The 23,598-nt window shown below is 43.1% G+C and overlaps 2 protein-coding genes across 37 annotated transcripts in view; both read left to right on the forward strand.

Annotated features, from left to right (window-relative positions):
* The window catches only part of ank3a (ankyrin 3a), a 113,037-nt gene extending 108,062 nt beyond the window's left edge, over positions 1-4,975 (forward strand). For 29 of the 36 annotated variants that reach the window (XM_035605351.2, XM_047334871.1, XM_035605347.2 and 26 more), the window contains 5 exons: positions 153-233; positions 512-595; positions 736-849; positions 2,081-2,172; positions 2,989-4,975. In XM_035605351.2, coding sequence (XP_035461244.2) covers positions 153-233; positions 512-595; positions 736-849; positions 2,081-2,152 — 351 coding nt within the window. In that variant the 3' untranslated portion in view covers positions 2,153-2,172; positions 2,989-4,975. The remainder of the gene's footprint in view (positions 1-152; positions 234-511; positions 596-735; positions 850-2,080; positions 2,173-2,988) is intronic. The other 7 variants (XM_035605345.2, XM_035605357.2, XM_035605352.2 and 4 more) reach the window with 7 other exon arrangements.
* A 1,417-nt stretch (positions 4,976-6,392) lies between these two features.
* Positions 6,393-19,604, forward strand: LOC118283440 (coiled-coil domain-containing protein 6). Its single transcript, XM_035605398.2, has 9 exons — positions 6,393-6,754; positions 7,743-7,892; positions 9,705-9,833; positions 10,421-10,524; positions 11,347-11,507; positions 13,421-13,577; positions 15,554-15,654; positions 16,301-16,422; positions 18,388-19,604. The coding sequence occupies exons 1-9, from the start codon at positions 6,500-6,502 to the stop codon at positions 18,589-18,591; spliced, it is 1,383 nt and encodes a 460-aa protein (XP_035461291.2). The 5' UTR covers positions 6,393-6,499; the 3' UTR covers positions 18,592-19,604.
* Positions 19,605-23,598: the final 3,994 nt, after the last annotated feature.

Consider the following 23,598-nt stretch of genomic DNA (forward strand, 5'->3'; position numbering starts at 1 on the left):
GTTTGATTCCAGCTTTCTCTTTTTTGATCCAGACAACCATGGCGTATGAAGAACATAAAGTGCATCAACAAAATGTCTCAACTAACTAATTCTCTTGCGTCCTCCTGACTCCCCCATGTGTTTGTGTAATGACCTTATGATGCCTTCCTCAGCAGCGGGTTAGTGTAGATTCTGGTTCAGATGAAGAACAGACTGTAACCACCAGAATCTTCAGACGCCGTCTCATTTTAAAGGTACCCTAAAAGCCTGCAGCAGAAGCTGGGTGGGGCCTCGGTTTGGTTTGGTTTGGTTTGGTTGACATGGGCTGGGCTGGTCTGCATGATAGTAGTTGTGCTTGGTGTACTCATAGTAAGTGAACTGTGTAAGTGTGGACTTGTGTGTGCATAGATATGTTTTTGCGTACTTACATTACAGAGGCGGTTTGTGTCTCGGGAGGTGTTGCTTGGGTGTGGTGAAGGGGATGGTTTGTTGTGTGAGCCTTTATTCATGTGCTAACCAGAAATGCTTGCAGGGAGAAGAAGCAAAGAATATCCCAGGCGAGTCTGTTACAGAGGAACACTATATGGACCGAGATGGTAACCTCGTCAGTAGAAAAGTAATGTATAACTTCATTTTTCATTTCCCATTCAGCTGAAATGAAACTTACCACAGGGAGAGTAGCTTAAACTTTTTTTTTCATACAAAAGCGGATCCGATCTTTTTCTTCCTTTGTCGACATCCTTCTGCCTTGGGCAGGTAATCAGGAAGGTTATTCGGAGGGTTTCTACTCCCACACCAGACAACCAAGGAGGTGACAAGTGGCTCCGAGACCTTCAGCGCAGTCCCAGTCTGCCGGAAGACGGGTCTGAGGTTGGCATAAAGATACCTTACTGTGTTCCTGGGTTCAAGGTCTAATCTCCATTGGATGCATGGGATGTTGTTAGTCTCTCGGCAGAAAACACCAGCATGTGGGAGGTTCACAGCTAACTGCAGGAGTTGGGCTTAAAGCTGCACTGGAAAAATCTTGATCTTAAAAAGTAGTAGTAGTCTATTTCACACAGAGGAGCTGCGACAAAACAGAACGTTGTATCTCATCCAAATGTGAAACGTGTCTCCGTCAACCTCAGTGAGAAGCAACCTCTGGAACAACAGCAGTGTAGTCTTTGGACAAGCATTGTTCCAACCCATTTTTTTTAATGAAATATGTAATAATGAATGTGAAACACTTATGTATATTATTTATAATTACACTTTGTAAGGGTGTAGTCTTCAGAACACAACGTTTCTGGGTTCAAATATTTCACTCACTGAAGCGTTGGAACAAGCAGATGTGTAAACGTGACACAGCGTGCATATGAACACACCCCCTAACATTAAAGCTTATTTTGGGGCCATGTTTGGAGGTCAATGGGGTTTAAGGTGGCTGAACATGAAATGACGTCTCTGAAACAGCAGAGTTGAGTGATACCACGTGCAGCTTTAAGTCGAACAGTTAAGTCACAGTGGAATCAGTTGAATCTGACAGGGGGGGGCTTTTTTCCAGTGGTGCAGGTCAACTTTTGTTTCACACCTGCTGGTTCGGGAAAATTTGTCCTTGATATTTCTCTTTTGGGTCAAAATGCAAAAAAAACAAACAACATCAACATGAATGCCATCGTTAAAAGTACAACGTTGCATTTTGTGTTTCGACAGTGTGGTGTGTATTGTGCTAACATAACAAAGGGGGTGCTGACTATGCTTCTCCTGACCGGTTGCTTTTCATGCTCTTTCAAAGTGTTAACTGATTATCCAACAGTAGGACTAATCGGTTCCATGATTCTGCAGGGGAAATACAGTCTCTTTCGTTCCTAACGCTTTCCATAATAATGTAATTTGTCTTCTTCCAGGTGTGTGGTTGGTGTGTGCTTTGGTTCCTGATTATATTCCTAACAAAAAGACCACTAACATTTGCCTGTGTCGTCTTCCTGCAGTGTGTGTAGTGTATGTTCTCCTTTGTCTCAATCTGCTGGGTCAGGTTTGTGAGTTGGGTTGCAACTTGTTTTGCTCCCACCAGAGGAAAAGAGAACCATGACTCAACTATATTTCCTTGTGTGTTTTCTAGCCAGGAGAAGGATCAAGGAACAGCAGGCGGAAGGATGACAGAAGGTCGGGGGATAAGAAGCTCCACTCATAGGGACTGTTGAGCTCTATCAGGTACGGTAGTTATCGTCTTTCTCTGTAACACTGTTAGTATACTTATCCTGACTTATCAGTGTATCAGTGTGCAGCATCTGTGCATTATTGCTCTTCATGCAGCATTCTTCTCCAGCTCGGCTTTTGATTTTCTCATCTTACTTTTGGCAAGAAAGCAAATGAGGGTGTTTTCCACAATGTCAGCCTATTCTTTAATTGACTCCTCCACAGATAGTTGCTCTGTCTCACGGTCCCGCAGACTGCAAAGGGCTGACGGAGGCCTGTGCGTGGTTGTCCTCCGCGTTCACTGAGTGTGTGTGAAAAGGGAACAGTTACAATGGAAACGAGGCTGAGGGATGGTACACACCTCAGCATTACATTACCCCTCTGATACCCTCCATGCCTGTCTTTGTCCAGTAAATCCCCAACTCCAAAAGAGTTTATCCCACTGGCCAGACTGTTAATCCCCACTGCTGCTCACCCTTGTGTTGTGCTTGCAGTGAATCATTCCATCTGTACAAAACTGACTTAGAAATGATATGGCACTGCTGTAAGCCTGGCATAGAGTTTCTATGGTAACAGAGGGCCCCCACAGAGCGTGAGGGCTTGTTCACATGTACAGTATTTTTTGCCCTTTGAGAAGAATTGGTCTTTTATGAGAGAAAGTTGCACCCTTTGAATTGAATTCACGCTAGGCAAATTAAGATATTCCCATAAATATGAATGTACATTTTAGATTTAGGATATTATTATTCTTCCCGAAAAAATCCTGGTAGTTGTAATCTGTAACATTTTCAACAGTGACATTAAATGTGATGTGCATTGTGTGCCTCCCAGGTGTACAGGGACCGAGTCGGACGGCTGAAGAGCTGCTGTGTGAGGACTTCAGGCAGGGGCCCAGTCTGCAGACATCTTCTTCAGACAAATGGTTTTCACGTGAGGAGCCGACGCCTGACTTACGCATGAGCATGAACAACTCACTCCCTGTCAATCGAAAGACCCAGGAGGTTCTCGCCTTCTGACTGCGGTGGACCCATGGACAATGATTCTTCCTGTTTTGTGTGAGACAAATACATGCCATCGGTCCACTGGTGACGTGAGAGCTCTGTGTGGAGCATCGTTTGTTGTGAGAACGAAAGACTCCAGTTCTGAACACCACGGGTGCAACTGTGACCAAAGATGGCACACGAGCCCAATCCACACGGTGGGTGGAAAGAACCAAGTAGACACAATAACACACACAAAATATCTAATTGAACACTTCGGATTCAAACTTCAACCCTCGCCTTATGGTTTTTTCTTGAACCCATTGTTGTCAGGATGTAAATTGTTTTGGGATTTTTTTTCTTCCTTTTTAAAACTTTAACTAACACAAAAGCTTTTTTTCTGTAAATAAAATGACAATGTGTAAAATTCTTTTAAAAAAGGGTATGTTTCTGGTTGAAACATACCCTTTTGAAACAGTTCCACTTTTAAAGATTTGAGTGTAACTTCACAGGTTCTTGTATAATTAATTATTAGAGCAGTTATAATGTTTGTACATGAAAAAAGCTGGTTTGATTTTAATAGAGGAAATTTCCAGAAAATCGAATTTCAATAATTCCCAAAGTGGGAGGTGATCTAGTCCTGCAAAGAAGCAGCCTTTCAGAGTACTCCTATTTTCATGCATGCTGTTCACATTATTTTAAGTACAATTTTTACAAGTTTGCAAACACAATATTCAAATGACAAATAAAACCCTTTATCTGTGCACACATATAGCCCAAACATCTGTCACCACTTTTATATTTTAAATGAAAAAAGGATACCATTAAAGCATTCATCATGTTGGGGTGAAGATGGGGAAAAAGGATCTATAGCTTCTTGAGGGTGTGATGTCTTGTCTATGTAAAACCGGAGGGCAGCTTCTGCTACAAGAACGAAATAATCTGAATGTAAATGCTAGAAGGCTGGCTCGCTGTAAAATTATAACTGTATTGTGCGTATTGGCTATGAGGTGTAGGAGTCTCTGTACACTGTTAGACTGTTTGTAATCATTTTAGCAGTGTGTCAATTTGGTTGCGGCTGCTGTGGTCTTAGAAGAAAACTGGGGCATTTCATTTGGGGTTTTTTTTTTGGTGAAGTATTTCCTTAATTTAAAACCTACTCACGTTAAGGACACATTAAGACATCATTTGATTGTAGCTCTAAATAGCATATTGTATGACAAAAACACTGGACGGTCAAAAACAATTATTTAAGCATTAAATAAATTGTGTTAAACTCTGAAACTGTGTGATCTTTTTAGGCTTGAGAGTCTGTGTATGCAGTGTCCAATAGAATTGTTTTCACTAGCTCATTGGCAAACATTTTTACTTTACATTAGGAATTCTCTTTGTACTGATTTTCATTAGATGCCCATGTAGTTAAAGTGTGGTGTTCTACTGGTGCGATGGCTCAGTATGCTGACGTCTATGCTGTGGACATGAAAACTATGTAACTTTATTTTTTTGGGGTAGGGGAGATGAAAGGAAATCAGGTAGGGTGCTGTACCACATCCCCTTATACTACTATGTCAATCAAGGGGTATAGGATCCTTTGATATGGTGGAACTATCAATTTTGTCAATTTTGTCGGATATGTGTTTTCACCTGAGCAGATTTTTTGATGTACAATTCTTACTAACAGCGTGAAGCCATTGAAATGTAACTATTCTAGCACTTTGGTTATTCAAGGTCTTTTAGAGGCTATAGCAACAATGATGCCATCACAAATGTTTCAGACGTCTTTAAAAAAAAAAATCAACCTAAAAATAAAAAAAATAAAATGCATTGATTTCGCAGAACAATTGTTTCTGTTCTTGTCTTTGTGTTCTTGTCTTTGAGCCATTGCCTAAGTAAGGCAATGGCTCCAGCATCGAGATGCCATGACTGAGGCCTGTCCTTCAACCAGAGCTCTGTGCTTCTTTGAGTCTCTCGGGCTGCATCTTCATATGCTTGGACTGACTTTCAGGGCCAGGCAACAATAATTCCTTATGACCATTCTGTTTATTTCAGTTGAATATGTAATCAATGATAAGATGGAAAAATGATTTCAAAGCAGACCTGCCTCTCATGATTTTCTGTATGATTTAACATTAAGATTGCATAGCCACTATGAGTGGATATTTTATGCAGATGATTAAAAACGTATAGGTAAAGTAGTTACTGTAATACTACTTACAAATATAATAAAAAATATTAGTGGCACTATCCAATTAACATGTGGTATTTTGATTAAATACAAATATACACCATTTGTAAAACAAAGTTTGTGCAGATAAATATAATGAATTGAATTAAAAATGTAGAAATAAAGCACTGATACGAGACCAAGGTCATACAGCCTTAGCTTCATAAAAAAGAGTATTATACCGTCTTGTGCTCGATAACGACCTCTGCTGGTGAAAGTTAGGGACAGCGCTGGGTCGCAAAATGTTTCACCACCAACCAACACATGAAATGGATGGATGAAAGGACACAAATTATTATTAATAAAAAAAAACTTTAAATGATGTTCCATTGCATACTCCAAGTAACTCATAACATTGAAGATAACATTTTGTATTGTGGATTTTGACAATGTTCCGGTTTGAAAACAAACACAACTCATTAATGGAGGAAGTTAATAACCCAGGAGCACACGCGCGCACACACGCACACGGTTAAAGTGAACCCTACATAATGCCACATAGAACCTTTAATGGTGAAGGCATGTATGAATGTTAAGGTACCAGTTGGGGTTCGGCAGGTAGTAGATGAAGATAAGGTCAAATCCACGTTAGTCAATGTGATGTTATGACACAACTGTGTGTGTTTAGTAAATGTGTATTGATGGGAGTTTTTTTGTTGAATATAAATATGTTGCCAATAAATTCTATGTGAGGCAACTTGACAAATAAAAGACCGACACCTTTTTCCTTGGTAATATTTGTATATAGATTATCTCCAGTTCTCAGGATATTTTGGACAGAAATCTCTCAGCTGATCTGGACTGAATAAACTTGTCCTGAGTGTGTGATTGAGGGTTGCCCGCTACTCGCGTCACCTGACGCGGAAATCGCATCTAGTCGCGTCTTTGGTTTTGGCTTCCATAGTGTGTAATCAACTGTGTGTGGACGGGCCATTAAACGTGTCAAATCAAAGCCACTGTGCGATGAGAGGGGTGAGATGTCACGTCGCTGCCCGCCATCTTTGGAAGCGCGGGGGACGCGACAACACGCATGCGCGAGCAGCGGACCAATGGACGGGCTCACCCGTGTCGCGTCCGCGGCCCCGTGTTGTCGGCCTCGCGCACCTCTCCTCTCCTCCCTCCACACCGTCGCACAGCCATGGCGGACAGCGCGAGCGAGAGCGACACCGACGGAGCGGGCAGCAGCTCGGCCGCCCCGATGTCGACGTCCGCATCCAACTCGGGGAAACCGAGCATCGTCATTTCACAGTTCCGCCTGGAGGAGCTGACGAACCGCCTGGCCTCCCTGCAGCAGGAGAATAAAGTTCTCAAAATTGAGCTGGAGACGTTCAAACTCAAGTGCAAAGCCCTGCAGGAGGAGAATCGGGACCTCCGCAAAGCTAGCGTCACCATTGTGAGTAACGGGAGCTAGCTAACAGGCTACATGCTATCCTCACGCCACTTGTTATGTTGTATTTGTCAGTTAGTCAGCTGCGGCTGGTGCTGGCCGCTCATCGTTAATAGTCACTGGGGACACGTGTAGTGTGTTACCCGGAGAGGTTAGCTGCATATGAGCGCGACATTCTGTTTCCATAGTCCACCCAATATGATCTATTTAGCGTTGGTTGGATATGTGGCTAACTTAGCCAGCAGGCTAACGGGTGCTAGGTTGTTTGACAGCGGTAGCCGCCTGGTTGCTTTGTTTTGTTTTGCGTTCCCGACCGTGGCTAACTGTAGCTTAGCCGCTACCTCCAAGGTAACGTGCGCTAGAGGTAGGTGGGGACCTCACGATGCAGGTTACACGAGTGATGCGAGCTCTTCGGTCAGCTGATCGCCCACTGCCCGACATCGTCACCATGTCAAGTCCACCGAGGAGACGGTAACCGAGTACCGGCTGAAATAAATAGCCCAGCGGCAGCATTGGCCTGGAGCGTCATGTGTCTCCGTGCTCCGTTAATTAGCCATCGCTTCGTGAGAAATGTGTAACCGATCTGCCGGAGAGATGGAAGCATGTGGGCCAAACTTAGCGAGCTAGCTAAATGTCACCGGCGGTGCGAGGTCGGGGCTTCTCTCTGTGGTCCTCCTCGAGGCTCATGGACGACTCGCATGTTCCCGGCGGCAGACGGACTGGAGCTGGAGGCTCAGTGGAGACGCACCAGCACCCTGCTGCCTCGCTGCAGTGTCTCTTCATTAGGGAAATTCTACTTCCTCTTCGGCTGACAACGCTTCACTGCAGCAGATTTTTGGTGGTGTGTGTGTGTGTGTGTGTGTGTGTGTGTGCGTGTGTTGCATTATTCTCATGTGCACTGTTGATTGTCACAGCTTAATCAGAATAAATGTGCTATACCTCAAAGTCGACTTCACTGATGTTGGCCTCCCTTCCTCCTGTGTCCATCCCACAGCAAGCGAGAGCGGAGCAGGAGGAAGAATTTATCAGCAACACCTTATTCAAGAAGATCCAGGCCCTCCAGAAGGAGAAGGAGACCTTGGCAGTCAACTATGAAAAGGAAGAGGAATTTCTCACCAATGAGCTGTCAAGGAAACTCATGCAAGTAAGTTGGAACACCACAGGCCAGTGCCTCATCGATTGCACTAGTTCATGCCAGACAGTCACATCGGCATGACATTTTTACCCTGTTTGATGACTAATATTGATAAAAAACCTGTCTGTGGTGCAGAGATGTTGTGTTAATGCAAAGTTTGTGGCTGCAGCATTGTCAAGCACGTTCAGCATACGTGTATCTGTGCACACCACCCCGTGTCTGAGTGAACAGCTGCTAGCGCACTACCATCGACTGTCCTGGTACTTGCCTGAAGCCTGGAAAGGCTCAAGATGACTTCATTGTGGCTGCTAGCTGCTCCAAATGACTCTCAAATGACTCTACTCCCGTCTGTCGGTTATTTGGTAGTGTCTTTCTTCCACATCTTGTTTCCCAACTGCAGAGCACAGAGCATGCACACGTTCAGCGGCTAGATGTGGGCTGACTAATGGTTTGTTGATGTGTAAGGGAGTGGGACACATACACGACCCTGCGTGAGATCATGCAGGTGGACTAGTTTGTGATTTTGTTGTCTTACCTTCTGACTCAACATGAGGCAGACCTGTGCTGGTGTGTGTATGCTAACATGGGCATACGTCTTACTCTTGTTATGAAAGAGTGAGAATTGAGCAAATGAGCTCATTAATTTAACGTGGTGTATAAATGCTCTATTGGAAAAGCACTGTTGTAGACCATTTTCTGACCTGCATTTCCCCATCATTACTTTTGAAGATTGACTTACCTCTACTGAAGTTGTCTAAAGTTCGGTCACCAACTTCAGTGCCCTATTAAGGATTGGAATCAGTGCCCCTCTGGGCTCATTTTATGAAGCATACACGGTAAATTCTGTGTCATGATAATAGGCGGATAAAAGGCTTCCGTTTCGGTCGTATTGTTATCATTCATGTATGGACCAATAAAAGGAAAAACACGCAGCTAGCATTATATGCACTTTGCACACGTTGACACTGTTCTGGTGTTGCTTACTAATGGTGTCTGCGTGAAGGATAGAAGAACCCATGTGGGATAAAATATCTTGGCAAATAAAACTGAACAGACATATTTTCACACAGATTTGGTCATAGCTGCTGCTACTCACCACAGTAAGGTAGAGCCCCGGTAAACAAGATAGACCTTTATTAACTTAAGATAATCATTTATTGATCCTCCTGGAGAAATTATTAGTCAAATGGAAGAGCCTTTTCTAAACTATTCCTTAAATTCTTAGTTTCTTAAGAAGAAGGAGGTGGCTGTACTGGGTGTGTCAGACCTCGATTGCCCATTCTTCCAACCGGGATACCACAGAGCACTCAATTCTGTATGAATGCAGTCATTGTAAGTTAAGAAGAACAGCGATGTTTTGAGGTATTGTCGTTGTTTCTGCTAGTAGCATAGCGGAAATTGTTATTTTTCCTTCTCAAGGTCTTTTTCCCATAAATGAATTTGAGTCTGCTTTTCCGTAATGAGTCACTTATATAATCTATCACACAGCCGTCCCGCTTTAAATCAGTGCTGAGCCGCACCCGTTCTTTGTACTGGGGAGCTGCCAGAGGTGGTTACTTTGGTTGCCAGATCATTATTTTTGACTGTTTATTCCTCTGGTAACTTAAACCATGATTCAGGAGGAATTGTAATTTTGGCTTCCCATGTTGCTGTATTCTCTATGTATAAACTAAATATGATTATCTGACAGTTTTTATTTGACTCACCACAAGTCTCTTCCTTTGCTCTTGCTCCTCTCCCTTCTTTTTCGTCTCCTTTGTTTCATTCGCCTCCTCTTTTTTTCCTGTGTCCATGCACTATCCTCCCCTTTTTCCATCCTAGCTCCAGCATGAGAAGGCAGAGTTGGAGCAGCACTTGGAGCAGGAGCAGGAGTTCCAGGTTAACAAACTAATGAAAAAGATCAAGAAGATGGAAAATGAAACCATCTCAAAGCAGCTAACACTGGAACAGGTATGCTTAACACGTTAGAGCAAGTGCATCAGCATCCAGTGTGGAACAATTTGTCCCTGAGTTTATGTGTCCAGGTACTTAAATAGTGTGACATGTCAAATTTCACCACCCTTAATTCTTCCCACTGAAAGTCACCTGGTAAGATTATTTTGGTCTTTGTCAACCTGTGTGGTGAAGCCACACAATAATGTTTCCTTTCTCTGATGTCTGAAGGTGTGCATGCCATGCATGCTGTATGTGCTGAGAGTGATGCTTATGTAATGCTACTGCGCATTTTTGACCAGATGGAGATATAACCAAAACTGTGACCTCATTCCACCCCAAATACCCACTAATTAGCATCTTATTTTATGAGTTAATGTGTATCAGTTGGCGATAATGGAATCTTTATTCTGAATTTAGTTTTTTACTATCACTGCCTCTCTCTCACAAGCTGACTTAGGAACTGAAGCCTTATGAAAGAGATGTTTATTTGGACAGAGACCTTGGTTTTGCGGTACAGTGTATTTGTGTGCAAATCCGTGAAGGCTTTGCAAAGTCAAGGTTTTTCCATCTCTGTAAGTCGCACTGTTTCTTTTATTCCCCAGTTAAGGCGGGAGAAGATCGACCTTGAGAACACATTAGAGCAGGAACAAGAAGCGCTGGTCAACAGGCTGTGGAAACGGATGGACAAATTGGAGGCTGAGAAAAGGTGTGGAATGATCATAAATCTCTAGACATGGTGGTCATTTTAGTATTCAGTCCTGTGGGCCTGGATTCAGCTTATTTTACACTCATATTCAACACATTTGAAAGCCAAGATCTCATTAGTAGCATTAGCAAAAGGACCAAAGGCTCCAACTTACATTTTCCAGAGCTTTCATCCACATATTGTGGCTTTCGTCTGTGCATCATCTGTTGAGTGACCAATAGTTTCTGCACTAGTTAATAGTATGAAGCTTGGTGGGTTGGCTTTCATGTACACTATATAGAAACGTGTCATTTCAATTTACCTTCCAGTTATTCAAGAGAAGAATAAAATGTCTTTAAGATGCTCAACAGTAAGATTCAGCAATATTTTGGACAATTTTTCAGAATGGTTGTTATTTCATTCTTTCTTGGCTAAAGAAAGAATATCTCTTGTCCCCTTTCTGTGTCTGACAGATGCACACACATTCACAGGCATACATTAAATGTATGACGCGTCAGTGACTTCAGTGAATATACTCACAGGTGATCTACTAAAAGTAGATTTCTAATCCAGATGACACATTTTAAGGGTAATAGTTTATAGGAGGGATTTGCAATAGGGAAAATAATGACATCATTATAGCCTGATAATATTCATATATTAGTTTGGTAATCACAACAGTCCTCCTTAGCCTGAAGATGCAGTAGACCAGGAACTTGTCTTAGATTTGGCCTTTAGGCTGTTGTCCAGACATGGTAAACCCAGGGATCTCAAAAACCTTGTCAAGTATACCCATTATTTAAAGAATACCACCAATGTGTTTTGTTTGCTTTTCTCACTTAGAATCCTTCAGGAGAAGTTGGACCAGCCTGTCTCAGCTCCTCCCTCTCCGAGAGATGTTTCCATGGAGATCGACTCACCGGAGAACATGATGCGGCATATCCGCTTCCTGAAGAACGAGGTGGAGAGGCTTAAGAAAAGCCTGCGCACCACTGAGCTGCAGCGTAAGTGGCCTCTCGTCTCATCGGGTGATCAATGGGTCTGTGGGTTCTGAGGCGGCAGATGCCCTAAACTGCTGATTAAGGATGTGATTGGTAAAAGTGATCTCAGATAAGCAGTGATTCACCCTCCACCCAGTCTTGGCTTGTTTGACATAGATCAGAGTGAACAGGACACTTTCTGGCTATGTGCCGACGAAGTTTACAGCCCTGTTCCCTTCCTGTGGTTCACTGGTCACATTTCATCTGAAAGAAGTGGAACTGCACACTAGTCAATAACTAGCCACTAACTAAATCCACGCTGGTCTTAAAATACAATATATGCATCCTACGATGTTGTGGATTTTTTAACCCGCAGAAGATATTCTTTTTACTATCTACTACATGTTATACCATTCTGAACTTTTCTGTTCGTCAACAGTATTCCCTTATTTGACTTGTGAAAGACTTTTAGTTTTTTGTTAAATTCGCATCTAAGGTTTATTAGTATTATAACAATATTACTAACATACAAGCTACAGTTCCAGTTAATCTGTAGAAAGAAGACTTCAAAAAGAGGCCCAGGTGTGTTACAATACTGTACTGTTAAAGAATTTTCATGGATTGTGTGAGGTGTGATCGTGTTGAAGCAGTTAAGAGCAACAGCAGCATAAGACTTTTTCAACCATATTCACAGTAACAGTTTCATACTGAACATACTTACGCTTTGTGTCATGTTTTTATTTTCATTTGACAATTCAGCCAATTAAGATGTTATTTAGGATGAAACACTAAATTCTACGATACTGAGTTGCCGTGAACATTAATGCACCTGAAGGAGTTAACAAAACAGTGATGACACTATGAAATCTTACCAAATAAGTTTCGGGTCTGTGAAAGTAGATTTTCATATATTTGAATGTAAATTTGGGAAAAGATAGATTTTAGATGGTATTAAGATTTAAGCTGTGTTGCTCAGTGCGAACGCTGCACTTCAAATTGTTGAATGGCATGAACAGTAGAAAACTCCTGAGTCCTGCCTTCTGGCAGCAGCATCACCATTTTTGTCCCTGAAATGTTAGAAACAAGCAAGATGTAAGGCAGATAGATCTTGACTTGATATTATAGGCATTTTATTATTTAGAGTTAAAGTTAGAGCTATGACCACTTTTCCTGAGAAATGTGCATCTGGTTTGTCCTTTGGATGAACATTTATTTTCATAACTTGAGAAAATGAAGGAACTTTCTCCTCCCACTGTGTCTTTTATTAACTTGTAACTCATTACTCCCACTCTTCTATACAAAGTCCCACCTTCACTCTCCTGTAGTCTGTTTCCCCCAAACATGAATGCCACTGAGGATGCGCTGTACTAGGATGTGGGATCAATTTTTGTCCCCTGTATTATTTACTGTTCTTAGACCATCATTATTTTTTAATGGGTCCTAAAAGGTCCGAGCTACTTTTCCATTCATTGGAAAGTTGCATCAGATTTGGTGTGTACAAAACAACAGGACCATCTCAGTTTAGTTTTAGTCTTTTCATCTTTAGTCTTAGTAAGTGTGGATTCAGCTTCATGGAATTAATAAATGGAGACTAGTCTAAACACACGCACGATATAGTCTGTCACCACTAGAGGGAGCTGTCAGTCCAACCGTTAACTTGCTCTGACAAGATGCAAGACAGTACTGCCACCATGGCACCTATTGACTGATTGATATTCGAGGTTAGAATCAACCCATTGCCACTTTGGTTTTTGAAAAGAAAACATTGGACAGCACAAAGAAACAAGATTGTTCTCCGGATCGATCTCAGGAACAGATGATGTTTTTACATTTAACCACAATTCTCACATGCTATACATGAATGTAGTTGTGCTTGTTGGTGTACAGATGTGACCGTGTCTAATCTGATGTCATTTGTTCTATGTCCCCCCTTCCAGACACAGAGAAGCGTGCACAGTACATAGAGGAGGAGCGACACATGAGGGAGGAGAACATCCGGCTGCAGAGGAAGCTTCAGAGAGAGATGGAGCGCAGGGAGGCCCTGTGCAGACAACTGTCAGAGAGTGAATCCAGCCTGGAGATGGACGATGAGAGGTAAAGGCTGGGACACACAATATGACAGATAAAACCACATGTGTCAGCAGGGAAATGGATGAAAACAATGTCCTTTTGGTAAATAACTTGGCCTGTGTACTTGAGTCTCATGTTGCCAAGTGACTGGAGAGGCATTTGGCTCCATTGGCCATTTATACTGCCGACACTGCTGATTGGACGACGGCGGGTAAACCTGTTAGAAGGTGAAGGAACAAAAGGGAGGGAGAGACAGAGGCAGAAAACACAGGCATGTGTGTGTGTCACCTCAGCACACAGTATCTGTCAGTGTTGTATAGGCTCTCTTTGTGATTAGCAAGTTAACAGCATGGTGTTCATTAATCATGTCACCACCCACGTATCTTCCAACAGCTCCACACTGCCTCTGTGTTTTCTCTTACAGTCATAAAAATTTTTGTACTGCCACGCTGCTTTGCTTCAGACACCGGTGGTAACACAGGATAATAACCGACAAAAGGAGCCGAAGTATTAGGATCATTTAAGTTGACGACTGCCTTCTTTCTTGAGTGAACAACACTTAACTGTGTAATCCCCGTCACTCTGTTCTGAACTCAACACACCATTGTGTTTGTTGTGTTGCTCTAGACCAGGGCTGTCAAACTCATCTCCACCCCAGGCTACATCACCACTATGGTTGTAACTGTAAGACTGTATAAATGTAACTACTTCTTAACATATTGTTAAATATATGTCTGCATTTGATTATTATTTATCCAAGTGAACATGCATTTACATACATGTAAAAAATATATGTAAGCACTCGGGATTGAAACGATTACCGGTTTCATGGTGAAATTCTCGACGGCTAGTTTTACCATTAAAATTTTTAATTATCATCAAAACCGCGGTTGATTACCACAGTAAATACAGTCTCCCAGACGCAGGCGGAGCTGCAACGTGGGTTTGTTGTGGATCCGAATGGCACTTGGAGCCGTTCTTTTTATTTAACAGAGAGAATCAGTCATTAATGAGAGCATCATTTTGTCGAGGTTCAGTGCAGAACGAACATTTTCACCGGCTGGTGTCCTGGGCTGCGGCTCAGTGCTCGTCCCTCTGTCTTCCTCCTCTCTGGTCTACCTGACAGGGGTCCCTTTCGTTTCCATATTGACCGCGGGTAACAAAATCGACATTGCATTGTGGGGGATGTAATTTATGGTCACTGTATGCTGTAAAGGAGCATAGCTTTTTATTATAAGACAAACATATGCCCTTTTAAGCTCTCGCAGGCCACATAAAATGACGTGGCGCCCGGGCTTCAAGTTTGACACCCCCGTTATAAGGCTTGACATATAGTCATGAGGAACAGTATCCTAAATGGCCATATTTCTTATTTCTTATTCATTAGGAGTCAATATTTTTGGCCCCTATCCCCTAACATTGAATATGTGTGGACCCTAATCCCATATGAAATGTACATGACATGATGTGGATGTGTTTCTGACAGAGCTGTGGCTAGTTCATCTCTCACACCTTGTGTTTATGAGCCTTTTGTTCCAAACATAACGTCTGTAAACTTCATTTATTGATATGCTATAAACCAAAGTTCATTTTGAGAGAATGCAATCTTCGACAGTGATGAATTGAAATGCCAAGAGGTCTCATGATGGTGAGACAGTGGCAGTTCTTCTCTCACAATCTCTTTGATCAGATATCGACAGGCTAGTTGAATTGAGGTCTGTCCCCTCGTTGATCAGTTACAGCCGATACAATGAACTGCCACCTGCACCGCAACATTATCTACACTGCTAATAATGTTAGCTAATGCTTATTGGCATCAGAGTTGTGTAATCACATACCTGCATACACAGGATTCTGACCACACATGACTGTCTCTGCTTCAGAGAAGTCCTGGAGAAGGACAGACCTTAGTGGTGTTTGCCTCACACACCAGACAGAATGAATGGAGCATGGGTCGTTTGACACCAACCTGAACTGAACAGCTCCTCTCATCCTCTCAGGTACTTCAATGAGATGTCTGCTCAGGGCCTGCGAGCAAGGACCGTGTCCAGCCCCATCCCCTACACCCCCTCCCCCAGCTCCAGCCGACCCATATCACCTGGTAGGTACATCAGAGTGGGCCACTGTCCACTGACGGTCAACAGGCTACTTTACGTTAGAAGGGGTCGGTCAACACAAAAATAACAACCACTGTTTGTGCAGGTTGATATGACTTATCGGCGACACACATGCTTTATCTTTGTTATAAAGTGTTCTATCAAAATCCATATCTCGTCTCAAACATTCATTGACGAGTTGATGTATCTTAAAGGTCAGTGAACCCACAGATAAATCCTGCCCCCCCTCCCCTCTCTGGCCAATCAATACATTTCTTACTTTCTTCCACAATAAATCTGCAGCATCTCCATCCCCCCTCTCTGTGGAAATCGAATTTATTTTTCTGATTAAAACTAATGATAGTGGGTGAACCATTCGCCTTGAGCAGGTTCGCTCAGTCGTGTTTTTTGTGATTCAGCATGATATCAGATTACAACCAAATGTTTGCTCAATCATAAAACAGACTGAGGAGCCAAAGCACTGCTGTTCCTCTTCTGTCAGCACAATATAGATTGCACCATTCACCCACCAATCTATGACCTAATAATTCTGAAACTGTTGTTCAGAGATTTTGTGCAGTATTTAGAATCCTATCAAATAGAATGATATAATGACTTTGTTCCCTTCCTGTCTGCCCCACCCTGCCACAGGTCTCTCATATGGCAGCCACACAGTTGGCTTCACTCCTCCAGCCACACTGTCCAGAGCTGCCATCTCCCACTACAACACTCCTGCCCTGCACGTCCACGGAGGCTCCTCTCACGCCGTAGCAGTACGTAAAGTCCAGTAGTACAGATAAACATTCAACACAATCGGTTTTATAATGTGGACCCCAGATTACGAAAGTTTCTTTAGCCATTAGTTGGCAAATATGCAACTGCCGGCAAATCATTGTTTGTTTTGTTAGTGTTGAACCATCCCTGTACATTTCAAGCATGGAGCATGAATATTTAGCATTTTTTACATTATTTACATAAAGTGATGATGCAGATGGTCAAGTTGAGTTGACATGAACTTACCCGATATGTCGTGATAATTTGAGAGGGCTTCATGAAAACATCTCAACTAAGACAAGCTCTTGAATGGATGAGCCTCAAAGGATGTCAGTACATGTGACAGTTTGTGAGTGCTGACCAAAATGATAAGTTTAGTTTCCGGGGGAGAAGATGAGAGTAAAGTGAGTGAAGTGTGTAGTCCTCTCTCTGTCTGGGCTCATCGGTCCCATGTTATGAATCCTCCCTGCCACTTGGGTTGGGTCCAGGTCACTGTGACCCTGTGAGTCTTGGCTGAAACTGAGACAGCTCTGACTTCATTTGAACCCTTTGCTCAGATTCAGCAGATTCTTTGTTTTTATTTTTCATGAACTATTTATTTTTATGGACATGGTAACCTTGTGTAACACAGATATATGACCTATCTGAGTTGGCACGTTCACCAGTGTTGGTTTAAACTGGCCACTTGAGTTTGATCCATTTGCTTTATTGTATCTAGTCTCTAAACCTTTGACCAAATCCTTTCTTCCTACCACTGTTCTCTGTCTCTCTAGTTTTCTCCCTCCATTCCTTTTCTCTTGGTGCATGCAGACCATACTTATGTCACCACGCAGCCCACCCAGGAGTTAAAAAGGGAAATAATTCTGTATGTCTGCGAGATCAGAACTTCAGACGGATTACATTTTTCTCTAAACCCTTTTTTATGCCTCCGGCCACGGGTTCCGCTGGCGTGAAGGTGCTTCCTGGTTGTTCATCTGTCTGTCCCATTCCCAGTAACAATATCTCAGGAATGTCTTCAGAATTAGGTTTTGATGGTCACAGGTCGAGGTCACAACACAGAATACAACAGTTAATACCATGACTTTGGAACAGATTTTTACCACATCACGTTGTCACTTGCTTCTCCGTTTCAGCGTATCTCTCTCGTAATCGATACCACGCACGCTATTTTGGCACGGAGCCGATGGTCGTGTGACACTTCACAGCGTAGTGTTCATGGGAAATGTATCAGTTCTACGAGCAGTGTTGTCAGATAAAGATAACGTTTCCGAGACAAACACACAGAACACCACTCACATTTCTTGCCGGAAAACAGAAAACAGAACAATCTGGCAAAACACGTTTCTGCAGCCGATTCAAACAGACACAGTGTTCTCGCTTCATTCATCACCAGAGACACATTGACTAGTAACTTTACAATGTTACCCGCCAAAGCTAATTTTTTACATTTTTAAGAGTTAAGTCTTTTGACACTTTTTTACTGCGGTTTCAAATGTCGGTTATTGTTCTCTTAGATTAGTAATAATCTGTATCAGTCGGCCCCTAAAAACTACTAAAGGCATTTCCATGAAACTTGGTAGAAGGATGGGTCGTGAGCCAATAGAACTCTGATCCAGACAAAGGGACTGATCCAATGTTTTTTTCCACCTTCTTTAATAATGCGAGGGCGTTTTTCTCTTTATAATTCCTGTGAATCTTGATGAGGGGAGTGATATCTGAGTGTGTGTAGCTGTTGGGCGGAGGCCTGTGCTCTACAGTTCTACTTGTAGTTCTTTTCTCATTCCATCCCTCTGAATGGAATGACAGCTCATGAACAACAGTGACTCATTAACACTGGTGTTTTCCACCAGTGGATCAGAACCTCACAGAAAGCACTGCTACAGTTGACCTCCTTTCTTACACTGTTAAGATGCATCGTTCAAGAAGTGACATTAGTTTGGACTAACTTTCTCTTTTTCCAACAGAGGCCCTCCCCAAGAAGAAGCACCAGCCCCGACAAATTCAAACGACCAACGCCCCCACCCTCCCCCAACACGCACTCAGGGGCCGTGCAGGCTCAGCCTCCGCTGCCCCCACCAGCGCAGCCCATGGTCCAGTCCATGTCCTCCCCGGCAGCCATGTCGCAGCACGCAGCCGCAGCAGCGCAGCAGCCTCCCTCCCAGCCTTAACGCCACAGTCTCTCTCTCTCTTTGCGCGCGACGCGCCCACTGAATGCCACGACGCTTCCGCAACAGCAGCTTCCATCATTACCAGCTCTGGAAGTCAAGTTTCTTACTCTTTACCAACTCCTCAAAAGAAGCAGCTTCATACGTTTTAGGGTGGAAAGAAACGAGACGGCGGCTCAGTGAAGCTAGCTGCCAGCCAAATCCACACGTGGCGTTACTTAACTACTCTTTAAAGGAAAGGATGGACAGAAAAAGAATCGCTTCTGGGGTCTGTAGGCCAATTATCTGTTCCACCTTCTGTCTTGTAAATGTTCTGTTTTTTTTCTTTGCTTGGGACTGTAGCTGGTTGGAATTGTTGTTGTGGCGCTTCTAAGATAGCACAAACAGCACATACAGTATGTTTCATGGTGATGTGTTCTGATAGGATGGATGTATGGCTAGAGAAATGGCTGAATTAATAGATGGATGTGGTTGATTCTTTGCGAGCCTCTATATGACACTCAGTTGCAGTAATGTCGTCCACTCCAGGCCCCCCCGAAGCAGTGTCAACAATTCACCCCGCACCCGAGTTCAAACAGCTTCCATTAGGTCAACAGGAGGGGTCGTAGAAGACTGCTCCGAGTTTCTCCATTACAGGGCATTGATCAAAGAGGGCGCGCCACACTTATTTCAGTTTGTGGAAGCATTCAAGGCTCTGCTGCTCTTCAGTCCAAAGGAAAAATAAAACCCATCAAGGAGGATGGATGCTGGTACATAACCCACAGATAAATTGTGTTTGAAATGTAGTCTGAGGTGTTACAACTTAGTCATGTACTCAGTCTCTTCTCTGCTCTTCTCTCTCTCTGGTGTATTTCTGAAAGCTTCTATCATCCTGATGGATATTCATCAGAAAAAGGAAAAAAAAACAAAAACATAATGCTCTTTACACTAAATATACATTATACTGCTCCAACATTCTAAATGAATGGTACTGTTGAACTAAATTTCTATGTATGATTAAAGCTCTTGAGATGACAGCCTCTGTTTTTAATTGTCAATTTTATGGATGGTATATTTGTGTGTATTCATAACTATGAGAGCTAAACATTGTCATGCAACGCTCTGGACTGCAGGTCCATTGCCGGCGTCCTCATCAGGACCAATCTGGGTTTAACAGAGCCTAACAGGGGATTGTCATTTAGTGTCTTTAGCTTCACCGGAGTTGTGGAGATCATGACCTCCCACCATCCTGCTCCATCCTGCGGCAGCGACTGATGGAAGATGTTTTTGCCTGGTGGAGAACTTCACCATCAGACCTCACATCTGCTGAGGCAAAACAAAGGAGGAATCCCCTGCAATCACATTACGTGTTGCATGTGCACAGAGGAAACCAATGCATGATGGGAAACGCTTCTCCTGTTATCCCGATGTCCTGGGATTCTCTACACTTCCAAACTGGTAAGACTTTGTGTTATATCGTGTCTTCATAACCTGGAGGTATCTTAGTGGAATAACCAACTGTAATAGAGATTTTCATGAGGATACATTCTAATGTCCCGATTAACTTTCTGGTGACACTGGACACTTGAAGTGTGGTCCATTTATCTATACTAGAGGATGAGGCCTACTGACTGATCCTCTGAATTCTCCTTTAGTCTAAACAGGCAGACATTTTTTGACCACATGACCTGTGGTTGTACACTACATGTTACGTAGTTACTTCAATCTGGACTGACCAACCAGGTAGACCTTTCCATTCTAGAGCCGTGCACATAGCATAACTCAAAGTGACATTAGGAATCGGTTCTGCTCTGATGTTAATCTGTTGTAACACCTACATCTTGTGATAAGCCTCTTACATGTGATTGTGTGCCTGTATCAACCTCACATGGTCTCAACCAGTTCCAACTGGCTGGAAACTGGAGATTTCTCATGAATTCAACTCTCCAGGTTTATTTAGGATGTGGATGCTGTAACCTGTGGTGGGAGGAACAGGGCCGTGGTGACGGGCAGTCACATTAGGCCTCCATTAGTTCGACCAGTCCAAACTCGCCACAATCAAAATACAGGCAGATGATTGACGTCAAGATATTTTTGTGAGGAGACTTGCTGGGAGTTCTGATGCGACCTGAGTGAATTTGTGTTTTTCTACTATGTTGCAGTTTTCGCTCATGCTGCTGAAGCCAGCAACCTGAACTAATCCAAGCAGGAATCTGGACTGGAGGCTCAGGCTCGCCACGCTGGGTTCTAAAGTGTGTCTTTCACGTCAGCAGCTGTTTGGATCTAGGTAGCCTGAACCAAGTGCAATTTATCCAGACTGCAGGGTGGCGCTGTGTTGGCTCCTGCCAAGCCTCTTGCATAAAAGAGCAGCAGGGGACTACATCTCAGGTGTCAAAAAGGTGCGTGAGAAAAAGAAAATATACTTGAGAAATATCAGGGGCCTGTACTATGAAGCGAGTTCAACATACCCAGGATATGTTTTCCTTATCTGGATTGAATTAACCCCCCCCCCCCCCCCCCTCTCTCCTGAAAGACTATTAGATCTGTTTAAACGTTCAGTGAGTCTGGTCATCTGCATTTTGGGTCCTAATTCTAGCTCAGCCCTGAACTCTGTAGAGAAACCGGCCCTGAACTGTCAGTCATGAGCTGACAACATGATGAACTCTGTCTGGTGTCATGACGTGAGGAAGTCACCAACGCATGAACCTTTTTAATCACCATCCAACATTGTAGCTCTGTGTTTGAGTTGCCGCTGCAACATGAGTCGAAAAAGAACGAAATTATTCTTAACAGTTCTCAAAAGTTTCTTAAATTATTTATTATTCTTAATAACAGTGATATTATTAATATCACTGTTATTATTATTATTATTATTATTATTATGGTTAACATGTAAACACCTTGGGGTTAGGGGGTGCCAACCAAAAATCTCCCCTTGGGTGGCAATTTTGCAAATTTATGGCAAATTATGCCATAATTCAAACAGATTAATATGATTATGTATAATTAATTTATCAAATGAACATGGTCAATTACGACCGCATGTTGCAAGCAGTTGCTTACAATCAAGACTCAACCCTGAAGATATGGCTGGTGTTCGTGATTGATACTGTTCAGGTCAGTGATGTGTGGTGGAACCACCTGATGTGCTTTCACGTGACGAAACATTTATGAATTAATGGCATCATCTTCTTTATTCAGACAAACAGAGCTGATTGTTAATTCAGAAGCAGAGGGCACGTGTCCAGTTTTTTTTCTCTCCAGTAGATGTTTTATGCCCTCATGGGCCCTCTCAGAACTGAGATGTTGAATTGTGTGCTTTGATATTGTAAATAGACTCATTATCAATTAAATGGTGACATGAACAAGTAGGCTATTTAAAGCTTCAGAAAAATTATTATTAATTAAAAATGTGGCAACAGTGTGGAGATCTCAGTTTACCACTGCGTCTTGAAAAGGAGGGTATGAATCAAAAACAGTTTTCCACTATCAAGATTGCAAAGTTACTGTACTTCTGTAACCCAGTAGAAGTAGTGGTTCATGTACACAAACCAGCAAAGTATCAATAAATGTACTGAGTAACTTATGTAAGCATGTGACATTGATTCTTACAGTAGTCAGTAATGATATAAGTGTATCATACTCGCTGTATAATTCGCTCCCCACCTCAGATTCACACACTGTCCCCAACAGACACAGTTTCTGGTTGAAACCGGTCTGCTTGTACAATTAACTGTGCTTCACTTGTTCTTTCTTTTCACTTCATGTTTCAGGCAGGAGGGATTACGGAGCCTAAATCGGTCCTGTGGGAGCCTCTCTGGCTGCGGAGCTCAGCTATGGGAAAAAGCATCAAAGTTGCTGCAGAGTTTTAGGTGCATTCGGTGTGAGAACCAGGTTGACATCTGGTCGGTTCTCGTCACCCCTTCCCCCTTCTTGATCAGCTGCCCGTCCTTTCATCTTTGGTTTCCACTTTCCCGTGGTTCTTCTCTCCACTCACTGCTCTCCTCTCCCCTGCTGCAGACAACAGGAGACGAGATGTTTCCACGATGTGTCTGACCTGAGGTTCTGAGGATGTCTGCAGTGACATGGGGATGTAATGATGCTGCTGCGGTGTGATTGATGAGACAAATATGAAATCACAAAGGGCAGTAATGTAGCCTGAATGGTTACAGAGCTATGACCCGTCTGTTTCCTTGTTTCCATCTACATGTATTTCCCCACTGAGACGTATAGCCCTTCTCTTTATAAGGCCATGAAACATGTATTGTATTGTAACGTGAGGGTACGATGTGTGGTACTTGGATGACTCTATGTACGAAGAAACAGCAGGATGGAGACGGATATCTTTCTCAAGCAGTTCCTTACGGTTCTCCCCTCAGCAGTCCCACAACAACACCCTTCTTCTGGTGACACCCGATCACATGTCTGAACTAAGCAATCAGAAGCTAGAAGGCCTCAGACTGAGGTAAACGTGTGCATGAAGCACAGAGGCAGATTCAGCAGATCAGTTTATCCCCTTTAAGAAGCTAATTTAAATAATACAACATAAATAACCGTAAATAATAACTGTGAACATTGTAGATGTATTTTAAATGAATTCACACAAACATATGCATTATCTTCATTTCTAAACCGTACAGTATTTTATTCCTAAATATTGACGAAATAAACGTTTGTTTAGCTTCAGCCTGCATGTATCTACACCCATTCCTGCAGGACTTCCTTCAAAGGATTTGGACCTCGTGAGGTTGAATCGTGATTGATCCACTTGGGTCCTGGGGTTGGTGCGTCTGTGGCGTTAACTCCTGGAGAGCGGTGGTCCAGAGGAGCAGCCCACCTCGTCAGCACAGCGTTCAAGCAGATCAGAAGAGTGTCAAACATGTTCTTCTGATTCCACTTTGGGACCCGGACACCTATCAGGTAAACACAGTATCGCAGAAATCCCAGTCGCCGCGTCTCTGCGCGCAGACGCGCTCCGCGCTGCTGCGTCAGCTCGGCTGTGCGCGCCGTGCGCACCAGGGCCGAGGAGGA

The sequence above is a fragment of the Scophthalmus maximus genome, chromosome 10 (genome assembly GCF_022379125.1).
Source record: "Scophthalmus maximus strain ysfricsl-2021 chromosome 10, ASM2237912v1, whole genome shotgun sequence".
Classification (NCBI taxonomy): Eukaryota; Metazoa; Chordata; class Actinopteri; order Pleuronectiformes; family Scophthalmidae; genus Scophthalmus; species Scophthalmus maximus.

Coding starts and splice junctions, on each gene's coding strand:
- LOC118283440 (XM_035605398.2), top strand. CDS start 6,500: ATGGCGGACAGCGCGAGCGAGAGCGACACCGACGGAGCGGGCAGCAGC. Junction 6,755..7,742: donor GCAAAGCTAGCGTCACCATT/GTGAGTAACGGG, acceptor TCCATCCCACAG/CAAGCGAGAGCGGAGCAGGA. Junction 15,655..16,300: donor CAGCCGACCCATATCACCTG/GTAGGTACATCA, acceptor ACCCTGCCACAG/GTCTCTCATATGGCAGCCAC.